Source organism: Accipiter gentilis, chromosome 28 (genome assembly GCF_929443795.1).
Source record: "Accipiter gentilis chromosome 28, bAccGen1.1, whole genome shotgun sequence".
In the NCBI taxonomy this organism is placed as follows: domain Eukaryota; kingdom Metazoa; phylum Chordata; class Aves; order Accipitriformes; family Accipitridae; genus Astur; species Astur gentilis.
In genome coordinates, this window is record NC_064907.1 from 12,468,598 (window position 1) to 12,490,803 (window position 22,206).

The 22,206-nt window shown below is 49.3% G+C and overlaps 2 protein-coding genes across 2 annotated transcripts in view; both read left to right on the forward strand.

The window, feature by feature from the left end:
* EGLN1 (egl-9 family hypoxia inducible factor 1) overlaps positions 1 to 22,206 on the forward strand; it is a 595,298-nt gene that overhangs the window by 57,552 nt on the left and 515,540 nt on the right. The gene's annotated exons all lie outside the window — the stretch shown is intronic.
* EXOC8 (exocyst complex component 8) lies at positions 161 to 6,758 on the forward strand. Its single transcript, XM_049831350.1, has 2 exons — positions 161 to 1,719; positions 2,591 to 6,758. Exons 1-2 carry the CDS (start codon positions 199 to 201, stop codon positions 3,197 to 3,199), a joined length of 2,130 nt encoding a protein of 709 aa, XP_049687307.1. The 5' UTR covers positions 161 to 198; the 3' UTR covers positions 3,200 to 6,758.

Genomic DNA, 22,206 nt, shown 5'->3' on the forward strand with positions numbered 1-22,206 from the left:
GCCTCGCTCCGGGCAGTTGCGTTGCGGCAGCGCGTCCGCGCATGCGCGATCGGCGCGGCGATGCTGGCGCAGGGGGCGTACGTACCGCTGTGCGCAGGCGCAGCGGCGGTCTCCCCGCTGGCGGCGGCCGTGGCTGTGGCGGCGGCGGCGGCGGCGGGGCGGGAGGCGGCGGCGGAGGCGGCGGGCGGAGGCGCGGCGATGGCGTTGTCGCTGGGGGAAGGTGGCGGGAGCCGGCTGCGGCGGCAGCTGGAGTCGGGGGGTTTCGCGGCGGGGGAGTACGTGAAACAACTGTCGCAGCAGTCCGACGGAGACCGGGACCTGCAGGAGCACCGGCAGCGTATCCAGGCGCTGAGCGAGGAGACGGCCCAGAGCCTGAAGCGCAACGTTTACCAGAACTACCGGCAGTTCATCGAGACGGCGCGGGAGATCAGCTACCTGGAGAGCGAGATGTACCAGCTCAGCCACATCCTCACCGAGCAGAAGGGCATCATGGAGGCCGTCACCCAGGCCCTGCTCCTCCAGGCCGACCGCGACGACCCCGCCCTGGGCGCCCGCCGTGCCGCCGCCGACCCCTTCCTACCGCTGTCGGCCAAGGAGGCCGCGGCCAGCGAAGAGGGCCGGCAGCGCACGCTCACCACCCTCCTGGAGAAGGTGGAGGGTTGCCGCGACCTCCTGCCCGAGAGCCCCGGCAAGTACCTGGTCTACAACGGCGACCTGGTGGAGTACGACGCCGACCACATGGCGCAGATCCAGCGGGTGCACGCCTTCCTCATGAACGACTGCTTGCTCGTGGCCACCGCCCTGCCCAACCGCCGCGGCGCCTACCGCTACGATGCCCTCTACCCCCTCGACGGGCTGGCTGTGGTCAACGTCAAGGACAACCCGCCCATGAAGGACATGTTCAAGCTGCTCATGTTCCCCGAGAGCCGCATCTTCCAGGCCGAGAACGCCAAGATCAAGAAGGAGTGGCTGGAGGTGCTGGAGGAGACCAAGCGCAACCGGGCCCTCAGCGAGAAGCGACGCCTGGAGCAGGAGGCCCTCCCGCGGCCTGCCCCGACGCCCCCCGAATCCACCAACCCCTTCGAGGAGGATGAGGAGGAGGAGGAGGAGGAGGAAGAGCCCTCTGCTGAGGAGGAGGTGGTCGACCTCTCGCTTGAGTGGATCCAGGAGCTGCCTGAGGACCTGGACGTCTGCATCGCTCAGCGGGACTTCGAGGGGGCGGTGGACCTCTTGGATAAACTCAACGAGTACCTTGGGGACAAGCCTGTGAGCCAGCCCGTGAAGGAGCTGCGGGCCAAGGTGGATGAGCGGGTCCGGCAGCTTACAGACGTGCTGGTGTTTGAGCTGTCTCCAGACCGCTCGCTGCGGGGAGGGCCGCGGGCCACCCGCCGAGCCGTGTCCCAGCTCATTCGCTTGGGCCAGTCCACCAAGGCGTGTGAGCTCTTCCTGAAGAACCGGGCGGCCGCGGTGCAGACGGCCATCCGACAGCTGCGCATCGAGGGTGCCACGCTGCTCTACATCCACAAGCTCTGCCACGTCTTCTTCACCAGCCTTCTAGAGACGGCGAGAGAGTTTGAGACGGACTTCGCTGGCAACAACGGCTGCTACTCGGCCTTCGTTGTTTGGGCCCGCTCTTCCATGAGGATGTTTGTAGACGCCTTCAGTAAGCAAGTATTTGATAGTAAAGAGAGCTTGTCAACTGCAGCAGAGTGTGTCAAGGTAAGAGGGCCCAAAGAGGGTGGTGCGACGTGATAGCCTAAACAAAGGCTGCAAAGCTTGTAAATCCTCTTTTCTAGCCCTAGTTTAGTTGTTGACTCTTGAGTGGGTCTCCAGAGAGGTTTCCTGCATTGCAAGGTTAATATTTGTTTGGGGTTGGGGAGTTTTTTTCAGTTTAACAGAGGGAAGCATTAAGATCATAGAACCACAGGATGGTTTGGGTTGGAAGGGACCTTGAAGATCACCTAGTTCCAACCCCCCTGCCAGGGACGGGGACACCTTCCACTAGACCAGGTTGCTCAAAGCCCCATCCAGCCTGGCCTTGAACACTTACAGGGATGGGGCATCCACAGCTTCTCTGGGCAACCTGTTCCAGTGCAAGAATGAAAGATGAAAATATACAGCAAGAAAAACCCTGCCTTTATCAGAAATGCAAAATGTGTTTATTTTTAATTTGCCTTTAACCAGTAGGAGGTCCTAAAATTTACGTAAGCTGTATCTGAACAATGAGTATTTGAAGACTTGTTGTTTGTTTTCCAAGCCTGTCCTGGACTACATTTACATAATTTTTTGCAAGACTAAATTTCTGAGGTTATGGTTTCTTTCAGCTGGTAACAGGGAGAGAAAAAAAAAAAAAAAAAGGGAAAAAAAAGCATGTGGGCTATAATGTAATTGTCCAGAGTATTTTTGACAAGCAGGGTTTTTCTTTCAGTTATTAATTTCTCATTAATAAGGAATTTCTTAAAGCAGGAGAAACAAGTGAAGTATGACTAATGCTTCCCCGTTTTCTGAGAGTGATGAGTTTGGTCAATGTGTAAGATGTAAAGGGAACCTGCACACTAGTAACACCCTTCACTTTTCGTTAATACCCAAGGTAGCTAAGGAGCACTGCAAGCAGCTTAGCGAGATTGGACTGGATCTCACCTTCATCATTCATGCCCTTCTGGTAAAGGATATCAAAGGTGCTTTACAGAGCTACAAGGATATCATTATCGAGGCCACCAAGCACCGCAATTCTGAGGAGATGTGGAGAAGGATGAACCTAATGACTCCAGAGGCGCTGGGGAAACTCAGGGAGGAGATGAGGAGCTGCGGGGTAGGCAATTTTGACCAATACACGGGTGATGACTGCTGGGTGAACCTTAGCTATACTGTAGTTGCTTTCACTAAGCAGACTATGGCCTTCTTGGAGGAAGCATTAAAGCTTTACTTTCCAGAGCTGCATATGGTTCTTTTGGAGAGTCTTGTGGAAATCATCCTGGTGGCTGTCCAGCATGTTGATTACAGTTTACGATGTGAACAGGACCCTGAAAAAAAAGCATTCATTAGGCAGAATGCATCCTTCCTGTATGAAACTGTCCTTCCTGTTGTGGAAAAAAGGTTTGAGGAAGGAGTTGGAAAGCCGGCCAAGCAGCTACAGGATCTGAGAAATGCTTCAAGATTGATGCGTGTAAATCCGGAAAGTACCACTTCGGTGGTGTGAAGTGACCTAACTGTTCTTATGAACAGAGTGTAAAAGCACTTACTGAAAATGTTGTACATTGAATATATGAACTAAATGTTTTTTCTGACTCCCTGAAAAATGCAGAAGTCTAACTGCTGCATTCCAGAAGCTGAAGACTTAGAATCAAAGCCTGCAAGGATGGAACGCTTTTCTTGGTGGATGGGGGGTAGGGGAGCGAGAAGTAAGGTCGCGGTCACGTGTCCTTGGACAGCATATCTTGTAAGAATGGCTTGTGTAGTGTTTGTGACTCGAGAAATACTGTAACAAACAATTTTTGGCCAAATGTTTGTGAAAGTCTTAAATATACATACATCATATGGCAGGAAAAGATCACTTCTCATCATGCCACGGTAGGAATTCTTTTTTTAAGGCAGCGTTCTGGTAAGAGGGGAAGTGCTGAAATGTTCCCAGGGTGTGGTATTCGGTAAGGCATGTCTACCATCCAGATGTGACTCAGCACTGCAGATAAACAACATGGATTTGCACAGTCTGATTTGTTTGGTAGCAATGCAGACTCCTAAGTTTCTCCAACATTCAAATTCTCTTTATTCATTTCAGAGGCAGATCTAAATTTAAAATATGTTTTGTATAGTTTTTTCTGTTTGGGTGAAGCAGCTTCTTCTGTTTAATAAGCTGGCTGTCGGTTTAAATTACAGCTCTCTGAAAGCAAACCTTCTGCTGCCAGAAACATTTATTCCCTTCAGAGGAGAAGTGAGAATAACTCTTCCCTTCCCCTTTGTGTTCCCCTTCCTTGTTTTCTCATGGACTTCATTGGGGTCAAGTCTATTTGATGAAGCGTGCACTCTTGCTTGAGGTGCTGTCATAAATGCATTACAGGCCATTACCTACTGGTAGAAAGCATAGTGAAGAGGCATAAATGCTCTTCAGATGTGCAGGGCAGGGAGAGGGTCTGAAGGTACTGTTTCATTTGGAAGAAACAGAATGCTAGTTTTGCTGTACAGAAGCAGCACAGGATGAAGAGACTGGGTGTGAGGCTTTTGGTAAATTATGTGATCTTCAAAATTCACACTCTGTCTCTCCTGCAAATATTGGTATCTTTTCCTGTAACACAGCAATAACCAAGAAGAACTATCTTTTTTTGCAGAAAGCACAAGGACTCTATTTGGTTGGGAATGCTAATGTAGATGGGAGAAGTTTATGCAAATGCCTGTATGTTTGGATTGAATGGTGATGGCTATCTCGTTCAGTATGTGTCTCTGAAAATAAAATAAGCAGAGACTTGTGTAAAGGCTGGCTTTTGAGCGCTGTCAGCATCACCTTCTACGCTGTGTAAACTTCTCCCCCTTTAGTGCAGACTTCTTAGTTGTGAGAAAATCATGTTATGGCTAAGTCACCATTGTATTAGACTCTGAATAAGTGTTCTTAACTGAAATAATTAAGTATCCTATTCCTCTTGCACTTTAAAATGAAAGCTTTTGCAATTTGTATCATGGTAATGAATGCCTTGTGACTGCCTGAACAAAGAAAAGATATCGCTAGTAAAACACTCTGCATAACTGCTTATACTGGAGCTTCTTTGTTTCTCCCTATTTTCACAGTGCTAGTTCAATGTATCTTTCACTTTAGTGGCTAGTTTCCGTTCTCTTGCTCTTTGGATGCCTTTTGAACTGTCAGATTTTGCAAAGCATCCTACTGTCTCTGCTCACTTGCCTTCCAGTGCTTGGGTCTTTTGCTAGCAAATCACGGAAGAAAACCGTACAAAATGGTTTTAAAGGGTAACTCATTGCTCTTAGCTAAAACTGATTGAAAACCACTGAAATAGCTATAGTTTTATTTCAAGGGACAGGGAGAGTTAGAGCTTCTGTGAATATGTTGCATCCAAGAGAGATCCACACAGGTGTTATTTCACTAGTGAACTATTTTTGATACCAGAACCTAGTGAAGTATATCAAAGGAATATATTCTGTATCACCTGTTTAAAGTGGGCAAAGGTAGTAACCTGGCCTTACTTCATCTGAGAAATATTTTCAAGTGGATTATAAGTGAGAGCTGTCCATGATAATGGGTATTTTGGAGCAGAGGGAGAAGGGAGGGCTTTTTTTTCTCTGAAGACAGGTATATTTTATTGTTTTCTTTACAGCAGAAGAAAGCAGAATAAATACAGATGAGCCTTATGTAATTTTTTTTTCCTTTTTTTTTCTGTGCAAGAGCAGGGTAAACTGTAGGACTGTAACTCAAGGCTCTGATTATTGTGATGCTTGAGGATTTTGTGTAAGAAGCTGAGTTGTAGTTTCCCAATTCCCAGCTCTGGCAGAAGATTGAATAGGGGGAGAGCCCTGGTCGTGCTTCTGTTGCAAGCTGGCGTAGCTCATCTTCATCCTTGTCAGAGGATGAAATGTAGAATGTAATTCTGCCATGTGCTCTGCTATGCCTCTGTCACCGCTCCCTTCATCAATCTATTTACGGCACGTGGTGCCTACTGGTTTTGGCTCTGCCGTCATCCATGGAGCAGCGGGCTTATGTGGATGTCGGTTTTAATGGATTGGGGAATCTGGCCTTTCGTTTGGGTGATCAAGTATCACGTTTGTGTGCCCGTCACAATTCAAACAGGTGTGGATTTGTATAAACTGCTGCAGGTAGCATTGATATTTTGTAACTTGTGAATCTATTCAAGTCATAATAAAAGACAAACAGTAACTTAAGGAAAATGATGTGCAATTAAATTAAACACGCTTTGGGTGTTAATTCAGTTAACAGTAAAAGTCAACATGTGCTGAGAGTCATGATTTAATAAATTTCAGATTTGCAGACAGTAATTTGGAATGGCACTTTTCTTTTCCTGAGCTGTACACTTGTGGGGATAGCGTTGTTCAAGTTGGAATTTGCAGTAACTACTGAATAATATGATAGCAGTTTTGTTGATTTGGGGAAGAACTAGTCATATTTTTTTTTGTTTTGAGACAATTGCATATAAAATCTGGTTTCCTTTAGCTGCTATGACAAAATTGTGATGTGTAAATTGAAGATTTTTTTTTTTTTTTAAATTCAGATGAATTTCTGTATTAGAATTTAATGCAATAACTTTTCTGAACAGTGAGGATCATGTATTAAAACTTTTGGACATACAACACTAGTGGTGTATTTCTGTTTTTATTACATCATCATCAGAAAGAGGATGTTGGTTCAAATTTCAAGTCCACTGATAAATTTCCTGTGAAGTCAAAGAGCTTTAGGTCAGTTGTTTGTGAGGGAGACGTAAGAGGCAGCCAGGCAATGAAAGCCAAGTGATGTCACTTCAGTTACGTTCTTACAAAGTCAGTGTGTGGCTTAATAAGGTGAAGTTGGAAGAAAATGTTTGTCAGCATTGTACCTGATTCAAATCGAGGAGAGGCTGTACTCTAGGCTAATAGGACTTTGGGTGAGTAGGTATGAGAGGTACTATCAACACCAGGATAACCAGTGTAATGCTGTAGGGTTTGTTACCTTCCAGAGATTATTTTGTCACTGGAGTCCATTCATACTTTAATGCTGAATGTGCAGTACAGTCCATCTCCTCACTAGGTGGAGTTCTGTCCATTGAAACGCAGGCACAGGCGTTAAAGCTGTGCTACCCAGCAGCGTGGCTTGGGATGTTTTTGTAGCACGTTGGGGAATGAAGGTGCTGCGCCAAACGATTCGGATGTTAGGGCCAACTTTTTCTGTCCTTGGTAGTGCTTTTCTTCTGCATTTTCTAATTTTTGTACTGTTAATTTCTTAATTCTCCATGTTTTCCTTTCCTGCTGTGTTTCTGTACCATCGGCAGGCATCCTGCAGAAGATCTCAGCTTTCTACTTTTTCTAAAGGTATGTACCAACATGTGCCTTTTGTTCTGCCCGAGAGACACTCTGCTAGACCGCAAGACCTTGCAGACATATGGAAAGTCGCTTGTCCCAGCTTCAGCTGTCGCGTGTATGATGTTCAGCTTAATGACTTCTCAAAGCCAAGCTGTGTGACCTCTTGTCATTTTACTTCAATATTGGGCTGAAATTCCACTGAGAGCTTGTGCTCATAATGCAGCTTTGCACACCAGCACAATAATGCAGAAGATCCCCAACACCAATCTTTGTAACTTGGACACTCTTTACATTCTCTTTGCTGCACAACTCTTATGTTTTAATTGGATTACCTTTTACTTAAAAATAGTAGTAGTTCCACAAACTCCCTGTGCATTTTCTCTGAAGAAAATCAAATCCAGAATGGGGCTTATCTGTCAGGGAGCTTTGTAAGCATAGCCTGTAGACACATCTTTTTCCTCAGAGGTTCAAGAGCTGTGTGTATTGGGTTTGTGTGGCAAGGTTTTGGTAGCGGGAGGGTTACAGGGGTGGCTTCTGTGAGAAGCTGCTAGAAGCTTCCCCTGTGTCCAATAGAGCCAATACCAGCCAGCTCTAAGATGGACCCGCTGCTGGCCAAGGCCAAGCCCATCAGCAATAGTGGTAATGCCTCTGTGATAACAGATTTAAGAAGGAAAAAAAGTTGCAGGGCACACAGAGACAGCAGCCGGAGAGAGGAGTGAGAACATATAAGAGAAACAACCCTGCAGACCCCCAGGTCAGTGCAGAAGGAGGGGGAGGAGATGCTCCAGGCACCGGAGCAGAGATTCCCCTGCAGCCCGCGGGGAAGACCACGGTGAGGCAGGCTGTCCCCCTGCAGCCCAGGGAGCTCCACGGTGGAGCAGATATCCACCTGCAGCCAGAGCAGGTGGGTTCCCAAAGGAGGCTGTAACCCCGTGGGAAGCCCGCACTGGAGCAGGCTCCTGGCAAGACCTGTGGATCTGTGGAGGGAGGAGCCCACGGTGGAGCAGGTTTTCTGGCAGGACTTGTGACCCCACGGGGGACCCACGCGGGAGCAGTCTGTGCCTGAAGGACTGCACACCGTGGAAAGGGACCCATGCGGGAGCAGTTTGTGAGGAACTGCAGCCCGTGGGAAGGACCCACGTTGGAGAAGTTCATGGAGGACTGTCTCCTGTGGGAGGGACCCCACGCTGGAGCATGGGAAGAGCGTGAGGAGTCCTGCCCCTGAAGAGGATGAAGCAGCAGAAACAACACGTGATGAACTGACCATAACCCCCATTCCCTGTCCCCCTGCGCTGCTGGGGGGTAGGTAGAGAATCCGTGAGTGAAGCTGTGCCCGGGAAGAAGGGAGGGGTGGAGGGAAGGTGTTTTGAGATTTGGTTTTATTTCTCACTACCCTACTCTGATTGGCAATAAATTAAGTTAATTTTCCCCAAGTTGAGTCTGTTTTGCCCATGACGGTAATTGGTTGAGCGATCTCGACCCGCAAGCCCTTTGTTATATTTTCTCTCCCCTGTCCAGCTGAGGGGGGTTAGTGATAGAATGGCTTTGGTGGGCACCTGGCGCCCAGCCAGGGTCAACCTACCACACTGTGGTACGCATTCAATCCTTACAAACTCTGAAAGGTAGCGGAGAGAGAAACACTGCAAACAGTGGAAAGAATGTTTCCCAGTCTTATGCAGTATACTGTTTTTGTGAAAATAGATTTACGCCCTTTATAATTACAAAGGATGCCGACTAGAGTAATAGATCAGAATTTGATTGAGCCACCTCGGACACGGAGTAATTACCTCTTGAGTATTTAGGAAACTTGCTAATACCACTTCAGCGGCCTCAACGTGCCCTGTAACACAGTTCTCAATTTCAGGGTTACAGGCTGAACTAGATTCTCTGCTGCAGGTGTGCTCTGTTTGACACAGCAGAGCGAAAGTCCTAGCAAGAGGCCTGCCGTGTGCTGACTGCTGAGCAGTATTCCCCTTCCCAATGGCTGATGTGACTGATCAGGACAGCTTTCAGGCAATTTTAGATCACCCTTCTGCGACCCTGTGGTATTTATCCTCTCTTGCTAACCATGCAGTAGCTGGATCACGGCTGCATTCCTTTTGATGGCCTGAGCATCCCACTTCTCATCCAAGCAGAAGATTATATGGGAGGATGGAGAGGGAGAATCTGCTCCCCAGATTACTTGAAGAGAGCTGTGATGGCACATGGTTACCAGCGGGGGTCCTACAAGAGCTCTGCATTGGTGAGCATCACCTCGGTGCAGGGAAAACAGGCGTCCTCTGCACATGCAAGCAGATACGATTGCATTCAATTTGTTCTCATAGAGCAGTACAAGAGCTAAAAGCAGGTATGAAAGCTGAGATATTAATCTCTTCATGTCATGGCAGGAGCTGAACTCTGAGGCATCAGCTTAGATCACCCAAAATATAATTTGGCCCTGCAGCTGCTGGGAATCTTGTTCAGATGTGCTAATGAGTTGGTATGTGATTATTGAATGTATTGCACTAGGGAGGTGGACCAGGGAGAAGAGCAGGTAGCATTAACTTCACTGCTGCTTGGGAAGTCCTTGGAGATGCTTGGATTAATAATGATTTCAAGTTATTTACAAAAAATAAATCATGCAGCTCTTCAGCTAGTTGCACCAACACACGCAGTCCTTTCTCTGTCCTCCCTGAAAGCTGACCCAGTGAAATTGAAATTCTCATGAAGGTGAGAGAGAGTTAGCCAAATCCTTTGCGATACATGTGAATCTAAACACCTGCAAACTTGGGCAAAATTGAGATCGGAACTGTGGGCTGAGGGAAAACTTTGCCTCAAACACTTCCAGACTTCAAGTTCTCCGGGCTTTGAGTCATTCCTACTGTTTCTAAAATCCCAATTCCCAGACAACCGTCTGTGCCAGTCAGATTTATTAAGACTAGCATGGTTGGGTTTTTTATTACAGCTTTACAGCACTGCTGCAGTCTGGGGACTCCTGTTGTTTTGTTCATTTTCAGTTCTCCAGACCCAGTTTCCACAATAGGAAGGGGCCCAGCTCCCTGCCCGAGCTCCTGCAGGATGGGGTTGTCAGAAGAGTACTTGAAGCTCTGCAGAGAATCCTTCCTTCCTCAGGATTCAGTAAATTTTCCTCTCAAAATGTGGGTCTCTGATAAGCAGCTCCTGTTCTGCTTTTTTTTTCCCAGCACTAACATTGGCAGGATTGTTTGTTTTCCCACTCAGCAATGTAACTTCTCCAGCAGAGGTGCCAGATTGGCTTTGTGGAGGAAGGAGGCCAAACTGCATGTTAAATTACAGCCTGTGCATCTGTCTTAACATCATTCAGGCCATATACCTCCCTGCCTGCTGTCGCTAATGACAACGTACGTGGGGAGGAGGGGGACTGGGAGGGTTGCAAGGAAAAATCTGTAATCTTTGTCCCTCCGACTTCCATCCAGCATGGTGCTTAAGCACACACTGAAGAGCATAATATGTCCCCCTGAATTTCAGGGGCCGACTCCTATACTCAGACCTCATTAGATGTTGAAGTCCTTTTTGTGCGTGGAGCATCAGTAAATTTCTGCTGAATCTTGCAAAAACAACTGGCAAAGAAGCGATAGAGGGGTGATACTAGAGCAACAGCAGCACATGAGCAAACACAGTGTGTGTTTCTGTAACACCTCAGCTCTAGTGTGACCAGCTGTGCTCCCAAACAACGCTTTCCCTTCTTCAGTGGGAGCGGTAAGCTCCATCCATCACCAGTGTTGCAGCATCCCAGGACGCAGCAATAATACACTTGGGCAGGCTAAAATAAAGTTGCTTCATCCGACCAGGTGCGATACGTGGCACGCGGCGTTAGGGTGGAGGAAATGCCCTGGGGAAAACGACGACGCTTAACGAAGGGTGCGTGGTGAGGGTGGATCAGCCGCTCTTCTGGGATGTTGGTCCACCTGAGCTGGACACCAGTGCCGGCTGGCACTGGGGAGGGTGGTCCCAGCCTCCCACCACACTCCATCCTCCCTTGTTTTACCCAAACTCAGCACCTCCCGCCATCAGCGCTTCCCTCCTGCCGTCCACCCGGCCCGAAATAGGTCTCCTCCCTCCCCGGTGGGATTAAACCCCATCTTGTTTGCTCGGCGAGGAGGCAGAAGGGGCCTGTGCCACCGCCTGGCATCTTCACACCAAATAGCCCCGCTCCTGGTGTGCCTGTAATCGTCGCCAGTTTTTTTTTTCCCCTGAAGTTTATTACCATTTAAATAGCCTTCCAACCTGAGACATCCTGGGGGGGGTTCTGGCTCTGCTTCCTCACACTCTGTGAAATTAATTCCCCTAAGATCGTGTCCTTGCAGGAAGATGGTACAGGTTCAACTAAACTGGTTTAGAAACTGTTTTAAACCCACGCGAGACCTTCTCTGGCCCTTTAGTTTTGACTGGAGCACTTTCTACGTACTTGGCTTGGAGTATGATACGCTTAAACAGAAAGTGTTTATTCCCAACCAAAATTACAGCACCGAACCCTGCTGTCTGGGGCAATGTTTTTGACTACTGTGGGCAAATTCCGTATTTAACTCAACTTGTGTTTTTAGTCCTTGAAGATTCAAGGGCCAGACTGCAAATGCCTTTAATCAGGAAGCAATTAATTGCACAAATTTCCTTCTCGCAGCCAGCATAGCGCTCATCCAGGTAATACTCCCTGTGAGGCGGTGGCTCATGCCTGCCTGTGCACTACTTTTATTACTGTATATCTCTGCTAATTAGTTCCTGTCGGATGGCAGGCCAGGTTGCTACAGGGGGTTCAGATAAAAGGTACCATCAGTTAAGACAGTCTAAAGATAGCTTTAAGAAGAAAAACAAATGGTTTGTTTTCCTGCTGAGCTCTTTTTATTATTATTTCTGAAGAAAACTCGCAAGCAGGATTCATGCTTTTGACGGAAGTCAGGACCGGGTTTGCAGGGGTTGTTCCAGTACCTTGATGCTGAGCACGCTCAACTGGAGCTTTTTCCAGAGCCCCCTGGTGCCCACCCAAAACCGGTCCCAAGCAGGAATCACCTAGTTTGTCTTCTTTGCACCCACCTCCGTGCGAAGGATCGCAGTCCTGGTTCTCCCCCAGAAACGATGCTCAGCTTCACTTTGAGAGAGGTGTACCTGTACCAGGGCAGGGGGAGCTGGGGGGATGTTTAGCCCTCCTCAACAGTCCCTGGGGCAGCACATACACAATCTCTCACAAAACAGGAGGGTAAGGCTTCAGCTGCCCCTCTGCCCCACGTCCACGGCTGGGCCATTCCCCCCCCACTAGCGCTGGCACCAACCTTGGCTTTTCCAAACACAAGCCACACATCCTTCCTGTCCTACGTGCTGCCTAGAAATGACAAACTCCTTCATTACGCTATTATTGTAATTTAGTAGCAGAAACCTTCCTCTCTGCACACACCACTCTTCATGTTTGACTATTATAATTGTATTTTCAAAGTTATAAATAACACATTAGCCTGGTTTATGTGTTCATGCAAGTCAAGCTATAAACTGGCAGATGAATGAAATTAACTGTCTCCAGAATTCACATTCCTGTCACTTATTCAATTATTTGATCAACATAATTGCTCAGAGCAAGAGCTAATTGGAAAATGACATGCATTTACCCTCTCTATAGAGGAGGAGAGGCTTATCGGGTATTTTACTGCAGGCACTTTCATTACTTCCAATATTCTGGAAGAAACAAGGTTTTTAAACGAGCCAGGCGCAAACACACAAAGCTTGTTTGCTAGCCAGATGCTCTCCCACCCTTAAAATAGTTCCAGTATTTTGCAGCGCGAGGGTTTCAACATGTCTATACTGCAGTGCGTACAAGTACCTTGGCACACATGTATGGAAGCCACAAGCCAAGCTTGCCTCCAGGAGTCTACAGCACGAAATGTGTCCTTGCTTCCGTGTATCCGTACTCAAGCTGGTGCTGCAGCTATACGTGTTTGGTTCTGCCTATGACCGGCTCCCATCCCTGGGAGCTGACGTGGAGAATATTGGTCGGCTGAGGCAGAAGAGCCTCTCAGGAGTAGGAAAGGCAGAAAGTGATTTTTTTTCTTGTTGCTTTTGTAGAAAAGACTGTAATTCCCCACCTTGCCAGCTCAAACCCCGCATCAAGGTCACAGTTTGAAACGCTGATACCTTTGGAATGATTTTTTTTGTCCCTCGCCTCACTCAGAGGTTCTGCTTAACTCACGTCCACACATCTGTGCACAGAGTTATTAAATGAAAAAATCTAAGAAGCGGGTGCCAGAGCAGAGGGGTGGGGATGGAAAGAATCAGGAGGTAGGAGACTCAAATCCTAAACTGGTCCCTGTGTCCATTACTAGCTCTAGCATTGTTTGGGGTTGGAATATTTAATTTGTTTAAGTAAAAGACAAGCAAGCACTTTTCCAGGCTGTGTGAAGGGGAGGAAGCTCATCTATCAACGCCAACAGTTTGCAGCCTATTGTCTGCAGGCCCCGAGGGGATCTGTGGGTTATCTGTAGGGGAAACGGAGCTAAGAAAATCAACCCTGTTGTCAGTTGCCTTAAATTCATGACAGATGGCCTGCACCTCTGCTGGAAAATATTGGGGTTTGCAAATTAAAACTGGGTAAAACCCATTTCCCTCCTGCTGTCCGTGAGCAGTTCAAACATCAGGTTTTGGCTGCTTGAAAAGACTCCAGAAGTGGTTCACGGAGCGATGGGAGGGCCGAGAAACACGCTGTCCTGGATCTTGCCCCCCCGAGCTCTAGCTGTGCTACTGACCCTGCACAAGTGGTACAGGACAGCTCTGGGAAACTCACTGTACTGCATGCAGTGTCCTAAAGGCTGGTACTGTCTATATTTGATGAGAAGTAGTTAACCAGGTGAGTAATTATTTAGTTCATCCAAGAGCAGATTAAGAAATGAGTGCAGCGCAGCCTAGTTGTACTTATACCAGGACATTTCTGATAGGTTTTTTAGGGTAGAAAGCAAAAGTATACAACAAGAGAATAAAAAAGTAGCCTCGCCACGGGTGGCCGGGGAGCTTGCAGAGGTCCAGGAACTACCTGTAAGCCCAAGTTTGTTGTGCTGCTTAGTAGGGACGCCCCGCAGTTTGGAAGAAGAGGGGTGCTGAGGACGCCGGGTGCCGCTCCCGCTCGCAGTTCTGCCACGCACATGGCCACGGCAGGCTGCGAACGAGGGCGATGCCAAGGTTTGGTGTCCTGTGAGCGACTCCAGCTAGTGGACAAATAGCCCCCGAGTGCGACGCTGTGATCTCTAAGCTGTGACTAATGGTATAAATCAGTAACCTAATGGCACCACAGGACATCTCACATGGAAAATGCAGGCTCCTTTGTTGCCGGCTCAAGGCACAAAGGAAAAAAAAAAGAGAAAGGAAAAAAAAAAAAACAAAACCAAACCAAAACCCACCAAAACCCCCACGATATGTCGGGATCTTGCAAATCCAGGCCGCCGCTACGGCCGAAGCGGGGCACAGGCGCGCAGGGCAGCGGCCGTGGGCAGGGCCGGAGAGAGCAGGCAGCCCTGCAGATGCCCCCCTGGGGGCCAGGCTGGCACCCCGCCGGCCCCAAACCCCCGCCACCCCGGCCCCCGGCCCCCGGCCGCCGCCGGGCTCCGCGGCGGGACCGACAGCAGGGGGCGGCCGCCGCCGCCGCCGCCGCCGCCGCAACCCGCGGCCCGGCACCTCCAGCGCCCCGCGGCCCGGCCCAGCTCCTCCGCGTCCCCGGCGCCGGCCCCGCGGCCTCCCGGCCCCGCACGCCGCTCCGCAGTCCCTCCACCCAGCGCCCCCCGCAGCCCCCCGGCCGGGTCGCAGCCCTCGGGCGCCGCGTTTCCGTGTGCCCGCCTCCCATTCCCCCAGCTCGGCGTCCCAGCCGGCCCGCAGCCAAGGCCACCGGCGGACCTGCGTCCAGATGGCCGGTTCTGGAGACCCACGGCCTCGCGTGCAGCCCCAAATCCCTGAATCCCCGCAGCCCCACAGCCCGGCATCCCAGCAGCCCCACAGCCTGGCATCCAGCCCCAAATCCCAGCATCCCAGCATCCCCACAGCCCACCAGCCAGCACGACATCCAAGCTGCGGAGCAGTCCCAAAGCTCTGCAACCCCGCAGCCAACATCCAGCCCCAAATCCCAGCATCCCAGCATCCCCACAGCCCACCAGCCAGCACATCAGCCGAGCTGTGGAGCAGTCCCAAACCTCTGCAGCTCTGCAACCCCGCAGCCTAGCATCCAGCCCCAAATCCCTGCATCCCCGCATCCCCGCATCCCCACAGCCCAGCATCCCAGCATCCCCACAGCCTGGCATCCAGCCCCAAATCCCAGCATCCCCACAGCCCACCAGCCAGCACGACATCCAAGCTGTGGAGCAGTCCCAAAGCTCTGCAGCTCTGCAACCCTGCAGCCAACATCCAGCCCAAAATCCCTGAATCCCCGCATCCCCACAGCCCAGCATCCCTGGAGCCCAGCATCCCTGGAGCCCAGCATCCCCACAGCCCAGCATCCCCGGAGCCCAGCATCCCCACAGCCCAGCATCCCTGGAGCCCAGCATCCCCGCAGCCCAGCATCCCTGCAGCCCACCATCCAGCACAACATCCAAGCTGTAGAACAGTCCCAAAGCTCCGCAGCTCAGCATCCCCGCAGCCCCCACACCCAGCAGCTCAGCAACCCAAGCGTCTCAGCATCCCAGCCCAGGGCAAGCCCGGCTGGCAGAGTGCTGCTGCTCATGGGTCTGGGTTTTATTGTGGGTTCTGCCCTCAGGGGCAATGACAACTGTGACTGCAGTGGTGGTTGTAGTGATGCTGGGGCTTTTTTGCCTGAGGCCCTGTTATAAACTGTACTGGCAGAGGTGCTATTTCATTCCTGGGGAGGTGGAAAAATCTAGCGCAGGCTTGCCAGAGCCTGAGGAAGCAGCTTTACAAACGTGCAGGATGCAGCCAGAGCTGCTGGTGCGCTCCTGGTCCCGCTGCTGTGCAGGGCTGGAGGCAGGCATGCAACGTGGGTAAAGGCAGGCAGCAGCTGCCTCTGCAACTTCTTGGCTCCAGTGCTACAGCCTGGTCGTTCACTGTAAGCTTTGTCCTCGTCAGGAACAGTCCCTCCCTAACCACAGTCACAGATTTTTCTGCAGGGTTTTAGCATTAGAAATGAATACTGGAAACCTGGTGCTTTTCTTACACTGGGTACATTCATCCTGCTGACTGTGAATCGACGTGATTGCATTTCTGCAACTGGAAAATTCAATAAATATATGCAGAAAAATTAGTCTCCTCCAGTTTTTTGTCAATTCCTGTCCACTTTCTTGTCCTGCTCAGCCTCAGGCAGGCAACTTCTTGCAGGAGGCCGGTAGCGTGTTTGGCCTGACGGAGGATCCTCTCCTGCCTGACTTAGAGCAGAGTCTTGCTCTATACCTGGAGCGATGGCACAGGTGTGCTGCTCCTCTGTGAACATATTCCAAAGGCACATGTGGGCTGTCTTAGCTGGAATTTCATCTTATTTTTTTATTTAGGCACAAAATATCTGGTTACTATTTTCAGCAGAGAGAAGGTACTTGAAATGGAAGACGTCCCTCAAGTCACAAAATGGGATAGAAAATCAAGCCGTGGAAAATACTTGCAGGCAAACAATAAAAATGCAGTTTGAGTCAATGGGAATATTCCATTTCAGTAGTTTCCAGCTGATTTTTTTTGATCACTTATAAGTAAAGTTATTTAAATTGTAGAAGACATTTGAATAAAGAAAATGCTATTCTAAATGTCAACAATGGAAAAACGTGATGTTTTGATATTCATAATTTTTTTCCCTTATTCCTTCTATTTGAGAAATGTATTGGGCATGTTTTCTTTTGTAGCTCCCACAAGAAAAACAGTAGTTTTAAGGAATGAGTATTTTTCAATTAGAAAATATTTTCCTGAAAAATTCTATCTGGAAAAAAGCTGGAAATAGTTAGTGTGAAAAGTCTAACAGGAAGCTTTTAGTTCCAGATGTGTTGTTCTACTTCCCCTGGTACAACAGAGGTACTTACAATTAAAGTTCAAAGATGCAGCGCCGGTGGAGCTAACTACGTATTTCCCGACGTTTGTGCCTGTCAGCGCAGGGGTGGTTAGACCGCTATTTACAAATCGGAGCTTAATTCATTCTCATACCAAAGGGAACAATCAGAACCCCAGCGATTCCCAGAAAGAAATCAGAGTCAGTGTACCCAAGGCTTTCTCCCATCTGATTTCTGGCTGTGTTGTGTTCGGAAGAAAGATGCACATAGCAGATACAGTCCAATCCCAGCCCTCCTCCGGTGAGTCAGAGTCAGCTTCTTAGGTCTTACGGATCTTAAGTCAGGAGGGAAGGATGGTCTTGTGGCTTAGGATGAGGACTGTGAGTCAGAAGAGTTTATTTATGAAAAAAAAAAAAAAAAATTGCTCCTTTCATTTATTAGCAGATGTCTCTAACCAGCCTAAGCAAGTTGCCGCTAGAAAATTTCAGCTGTAGGCATTTTAAAGCCGGAGGGGGTAAAAAAAAAAAGAAGTCCAATTGACATTTGATCATTTCTGCAGCAACGTACTTTTACCCATAACCAGTTGTCCTGATAGGAAAAGGACAAGCACCAGAGTAAATACCAGAAATATCCCGATTTGGTTTTCAGGCTAGCTGAACTCCAGTTGATTAAGCTGGGAATGTTGATTAAAGACCTCAAGCTGTGACCCACAACAATTCAGTCAGGTTACTCCTGCCGCTCAGCCAGGCTTGAGCTAAATTGGAAAGCAGGATGGAGCCTCAGTGAGTTTATCAGCTCTGAGCAGTGTGTTTCTAGGCTGATAATCTGCAAGTACCTCCCTGCTCAGCCCCAGAGTATTACGGGGGATTCAATAGGTTGTCTGTGTGGTGGTGGGAGATATTGAAGTCCTTCAGAAAAAAAACTAAAAACCAACCCAGCTTTGGACCAATCCTCTGGAAATCAGTCATTCAGTCAGTATAGTTAATGGTCAGTTGGTGGGTTAATAGCCAAACATGAAGTCATGGGTGATTAAAGCTTAAAAAAAAATTAACCGCTCAACGACTGTATGTAGTCAAAGACAACATTTGGTTATTTTTTGATGGTTACTTTTCTGTCCAGGCTCCCTCAGAGCTTGTCAAGGCAGTGGCACCATAGCAACAAAACCCTAAGAAGCCCATCAGTTTGGTGCACAGGACCTGTTTTGCATTGCAGGCCTTTGATCTCTAAGTATATTTAGTGTTGCCATTTTTTTGTGAGTGTGGTGGAAAGGTGAAATAGGTCCCTCGTTTAAGTAGGACAATTTATTATTGTCATTTAGCTTTTGAAGGACAAGCCATGCAGAAGAGCTCCAGTGAGGGGAGAGAGGCCTTGAATGCAAGAACATTTACGCTTGGGTTAACAGGGAAGCAAGTTGCACAAGGGGTTGCATAATCCAGTCCTTATTGCATTGGAAAAACATTGATATTTTCATTTGTTCATCTTCAATTCATGTTTCCTCAGTTTACGGACACAAGTAATTTTAATTATTTGAACTACAAATGCTACTGCAGTAAAGGTAAAGATAGGGCTTCTCCCTTCTGCTTCGTGCCACAGCAAGAAGGCTGTTGGGCAAACTTTGGCTGAATAACCTACGATGCCACTAGCTGCTGTGAAAAGTAGAAGGAATTCAGACTGATCTTGAGGGCGCCAGCTGGGTCTGTCAATCCACCGGGGAAGGAAAGCGGAATCACTGAGAACCAAATGGAGACCATACAGGGATGGTATGATATGGGTAAAAGATACAATATAGGTAAGAACGACTGCTGCTTCCAAACACTAACCTGTAAAGAGGCAAGTGTCGTTTCTTGTTCCTGTCATCTTTCTCTGATAGAGAGCAATCTGAAATCCAGGCCAGACAGCATTTAGCAGGATCTAGCTGTACATCTGACAGCTCTTGACTATGTCTTCTCGCAGGTTTTCGGGCAGCGGCCGGCAGCGTGAGCGCGGCAGGGCTCTGCTCAGCACCCAGTGCCCATCCGTGCCTCGCCCACAGAGACGAGCAGTCCCCTGGCCGCAAACAGCGCCCGGCGCTGGGCAGCTGGCCGCAATCACTCGGGGAAAGGACCCAAAAGGGCTCCCAAGAGGATGTCCAGTCCCGTGGTTTTCAGGCTGCCCTTCAGAGACACACCGGTGATCCACGGGACAAGAGGAGGTGGTTGGTGAAGTGGACGGAGAAAAAGTGAATGGAGCAGGCGCTTCTACTTCCACACATGCAAACAAATATTACGGTGAGGGAGCAAGAGCACTGAAATGTATCCTAGGCTTTGTCTGGTTTCCTTTCTGTTGTCAGCGAAAATCACCACGGAGCCATTGCACTTGACAGTCCTTGGATTGTTTTCCAAAAGTATGGTCGGAAAGAGCCTAGAAATAAAATCAGCTGTCCCTAACCATTCCTGACAGCCCTTGGGTGTCTCACCTTGCTGGAGATGCCTCAGCTCCTGGAGGCAACTGCAATATGCAACTGTCCAGACCATAAAAGTTTGTCCTGCCGTCTGTATTGAGCTTTCTGTGTTGCAATTTGAGCCCATTACATCTTGCCTTATTTACCTCCATGTGCTCTGGAGAATATTCCCTTTCTCGTCGATGTGGCAAAGCTGAATTGTGTTCAGCTCCCTGTTGTTCCTACGGCCCTTTTGCGGGGGCAACCCATCCTTCCTTCAGCTCGCTGCATGCCAATGAGCCAGCGATGACCAATTTACCCCAGAGCAGCCCGGGAACGGCACTCTCGGCACTCTCCACAGCTCCCCTTTTCTCTTGCCTTGGTTTTGTTTAGTCCGGTCTTCCCAACTTTAACCACCTGATGGATTTGCCTCTAGGTTTAAGTTTTTTTCAAGCGCTCATTCCTACCCCTGAGCTGTATTTCCCCGGAGCAGCCAAAGCACATTCCTGTTTCCTCTGCAGCCGCCTTGCTCCTTTGCTTCCCTTCAGGAGGGTTGCCCTTCACAAAAGGCAGCTCCTAAACCCACGGGGACTGCACCACACACACATATGCAACCAGCTCCACATGAACCAAGACCTAAGATAACCCAAAGCACGAGAAAAAAAAAAAAAAAAAAAAAAAGAGTTTTGTGTATAGTCAGTACCTGGAGCCAAACAGAGATATTCTACCCCTCATATTTTTTTGTTAATTGTTGCTCTGGACATTTTTGCTTTATCAGATGGGGAATGACACTCGAGACCTAACTAATTTGTGCCTCTTGTCAATGGCTCTTTGTTTTCTATTAAGTTTTTTTTCCCTTATTTTTTCGCTGACCCTATAATCATTTCTTTGTTCCCTTCGGTAAGCTGGCCACTCGGAGCATTACCTCCCTGCAAGGCAGGCCTGTCTTAAACCTGGCTCTATTATTATTTGCAGCAGCAGCAGCAGCATATGCTGGGATGGCAGCGATGCAGGGCTCCCTCTGCTAGGCACCGTGCAAAAAAATCATGCTACCTGCCATCAACCAAACCCTGTTCCGCAGTGACCAGGACAGAAGAGCTTGAACCCTGTACGAGAAAGTACCTTTTTCTTATAAAACCTGATGAAACACTTTGGACTTTTCGCTCATAGGCACTTTGTTGCCCTTGTTAATGGCAAGCTCTCTGTCTATACCAGTGTAGGCTAGCAGCAAGGTACTAATAAACTAATAAACAAAGTGGAGGCAGGGCACAAGCCCAGGTGGTTGCCTGTACAGTTAAATGGTTGGCATTGTCCTTGCATGAGTTTGTCCCAGACCAAGCAAATATTCCCGCAGCCGATGCCCAGGCATGTTTCAGAAGCTGGGGTGGGCCAGGGAGGGTTCCTGGCAGGCGGTTTGGGCACAGCTCTCCTGCTCCGGGGGGACAAGAGCTCGTCCCTCTGGGGATGGCTGGGCACGCTAATGGGTCTCGAGGGTGGAAAACATTCCCTGGCCTGTCTTATTAATTTGGTGTCTCGGCACTGCACAGCTTTTAATGGATTTACTCATCCCAGCAGCCCTGCGGGGTGGGGGAGAGCTGCTCAGCCGCTGGGGCTGAGGGGAAAACCAGACCCGTGGGGACACTGAAAGGGCAACGTGGCTCCAGAGAAGCCTTCAGGTCCCGCAGCCCACTTGTTTCCTGATCTCCTGCCCCAGCCCTGGGGCTTGAAGCCCCTTGGGCTGGTGAGGACGAGACAGCCAAGGAGGTGTGCTCCAGGTCTGGCGGGGATGCTGAGCTGCCCGGGACCACACGGGGTGAGACGGGGCCACCTCCTCTGAGCTCTGCGGCTGAGACGAAACCCAGGTTGGGCGGCTTAAAGCATGTGCCGGGCAAGTCTGGTCCCGAGAACAGGGTCAGGCTTGCACTTAACTTGACCCTTTGGGACTTGCAGAAGCTTAGGCAGGGACCTGGCTCCTCCACCCCCTACGCTTTGCCTTACTGGGACGTACGAGGCCTCAGGGCTTCTCAGAGACCCCGTATCAAATCCATATGGATAGTTTGTGCAGAGGAAATTGGTGGGGTCAGGAAGAGCGGAGGGTGCCCAGTTACAGCCGCATTGCCTGAAGTTCCTCTGCTGAGAAAAACAGAAAGCAGTTCAGCATCATGAATTTTCCATGTTCATTTTCCCCGTGCCTGTGTTAACAGGGAAATGATCCGTCTTAGCTACTGGGTCATCTGTCTCCACTCTTGGATCATGTCCATCACCATGGTGTCAGGGACTGCGAATCCAGAAAATCTGTGTTCATTAATTAAGGCACTATGTGAAAATGCACTATTTTATCTACAATCCTATTTTAAGATTTTTTTTTTATAAGCAATATCATTATTTTGATACCTGAACAGTCACAACTTGACCTTTTGACAGAGCACCTTCAGGTTTCCAGGGCCAGCTCCCAGGCGCCAATTTAACGCCCCTCAGAGCCCTGCGCACCTGGGGTGAGGATTTGCGGCAGGAGGAGGGACGTGTGGGGAGTCGCAGCTCCCCGTGACGGGTGGCCCTGTCCCAAGCCACCCAGCTGCAGCGAGCCCACCCCTGGCCGTAAATCAGCGATGAGCTTTGCTCTAGCCAGCGGCCAGCCCGAGGCTCCGCAGGGCAGGGACGGATCCGGGGGGGCCATACGGATCCAGGCTGTGAGGATTCAGCTGTATTTATCCCAGGCTTTTGTTCTTCCCGGCTCACCTCTCACTGACACCTGCACACCTCCTTCGTGGTGGGAATATTTGTGCCTTTCCCTGCTCCAGGGCGCTG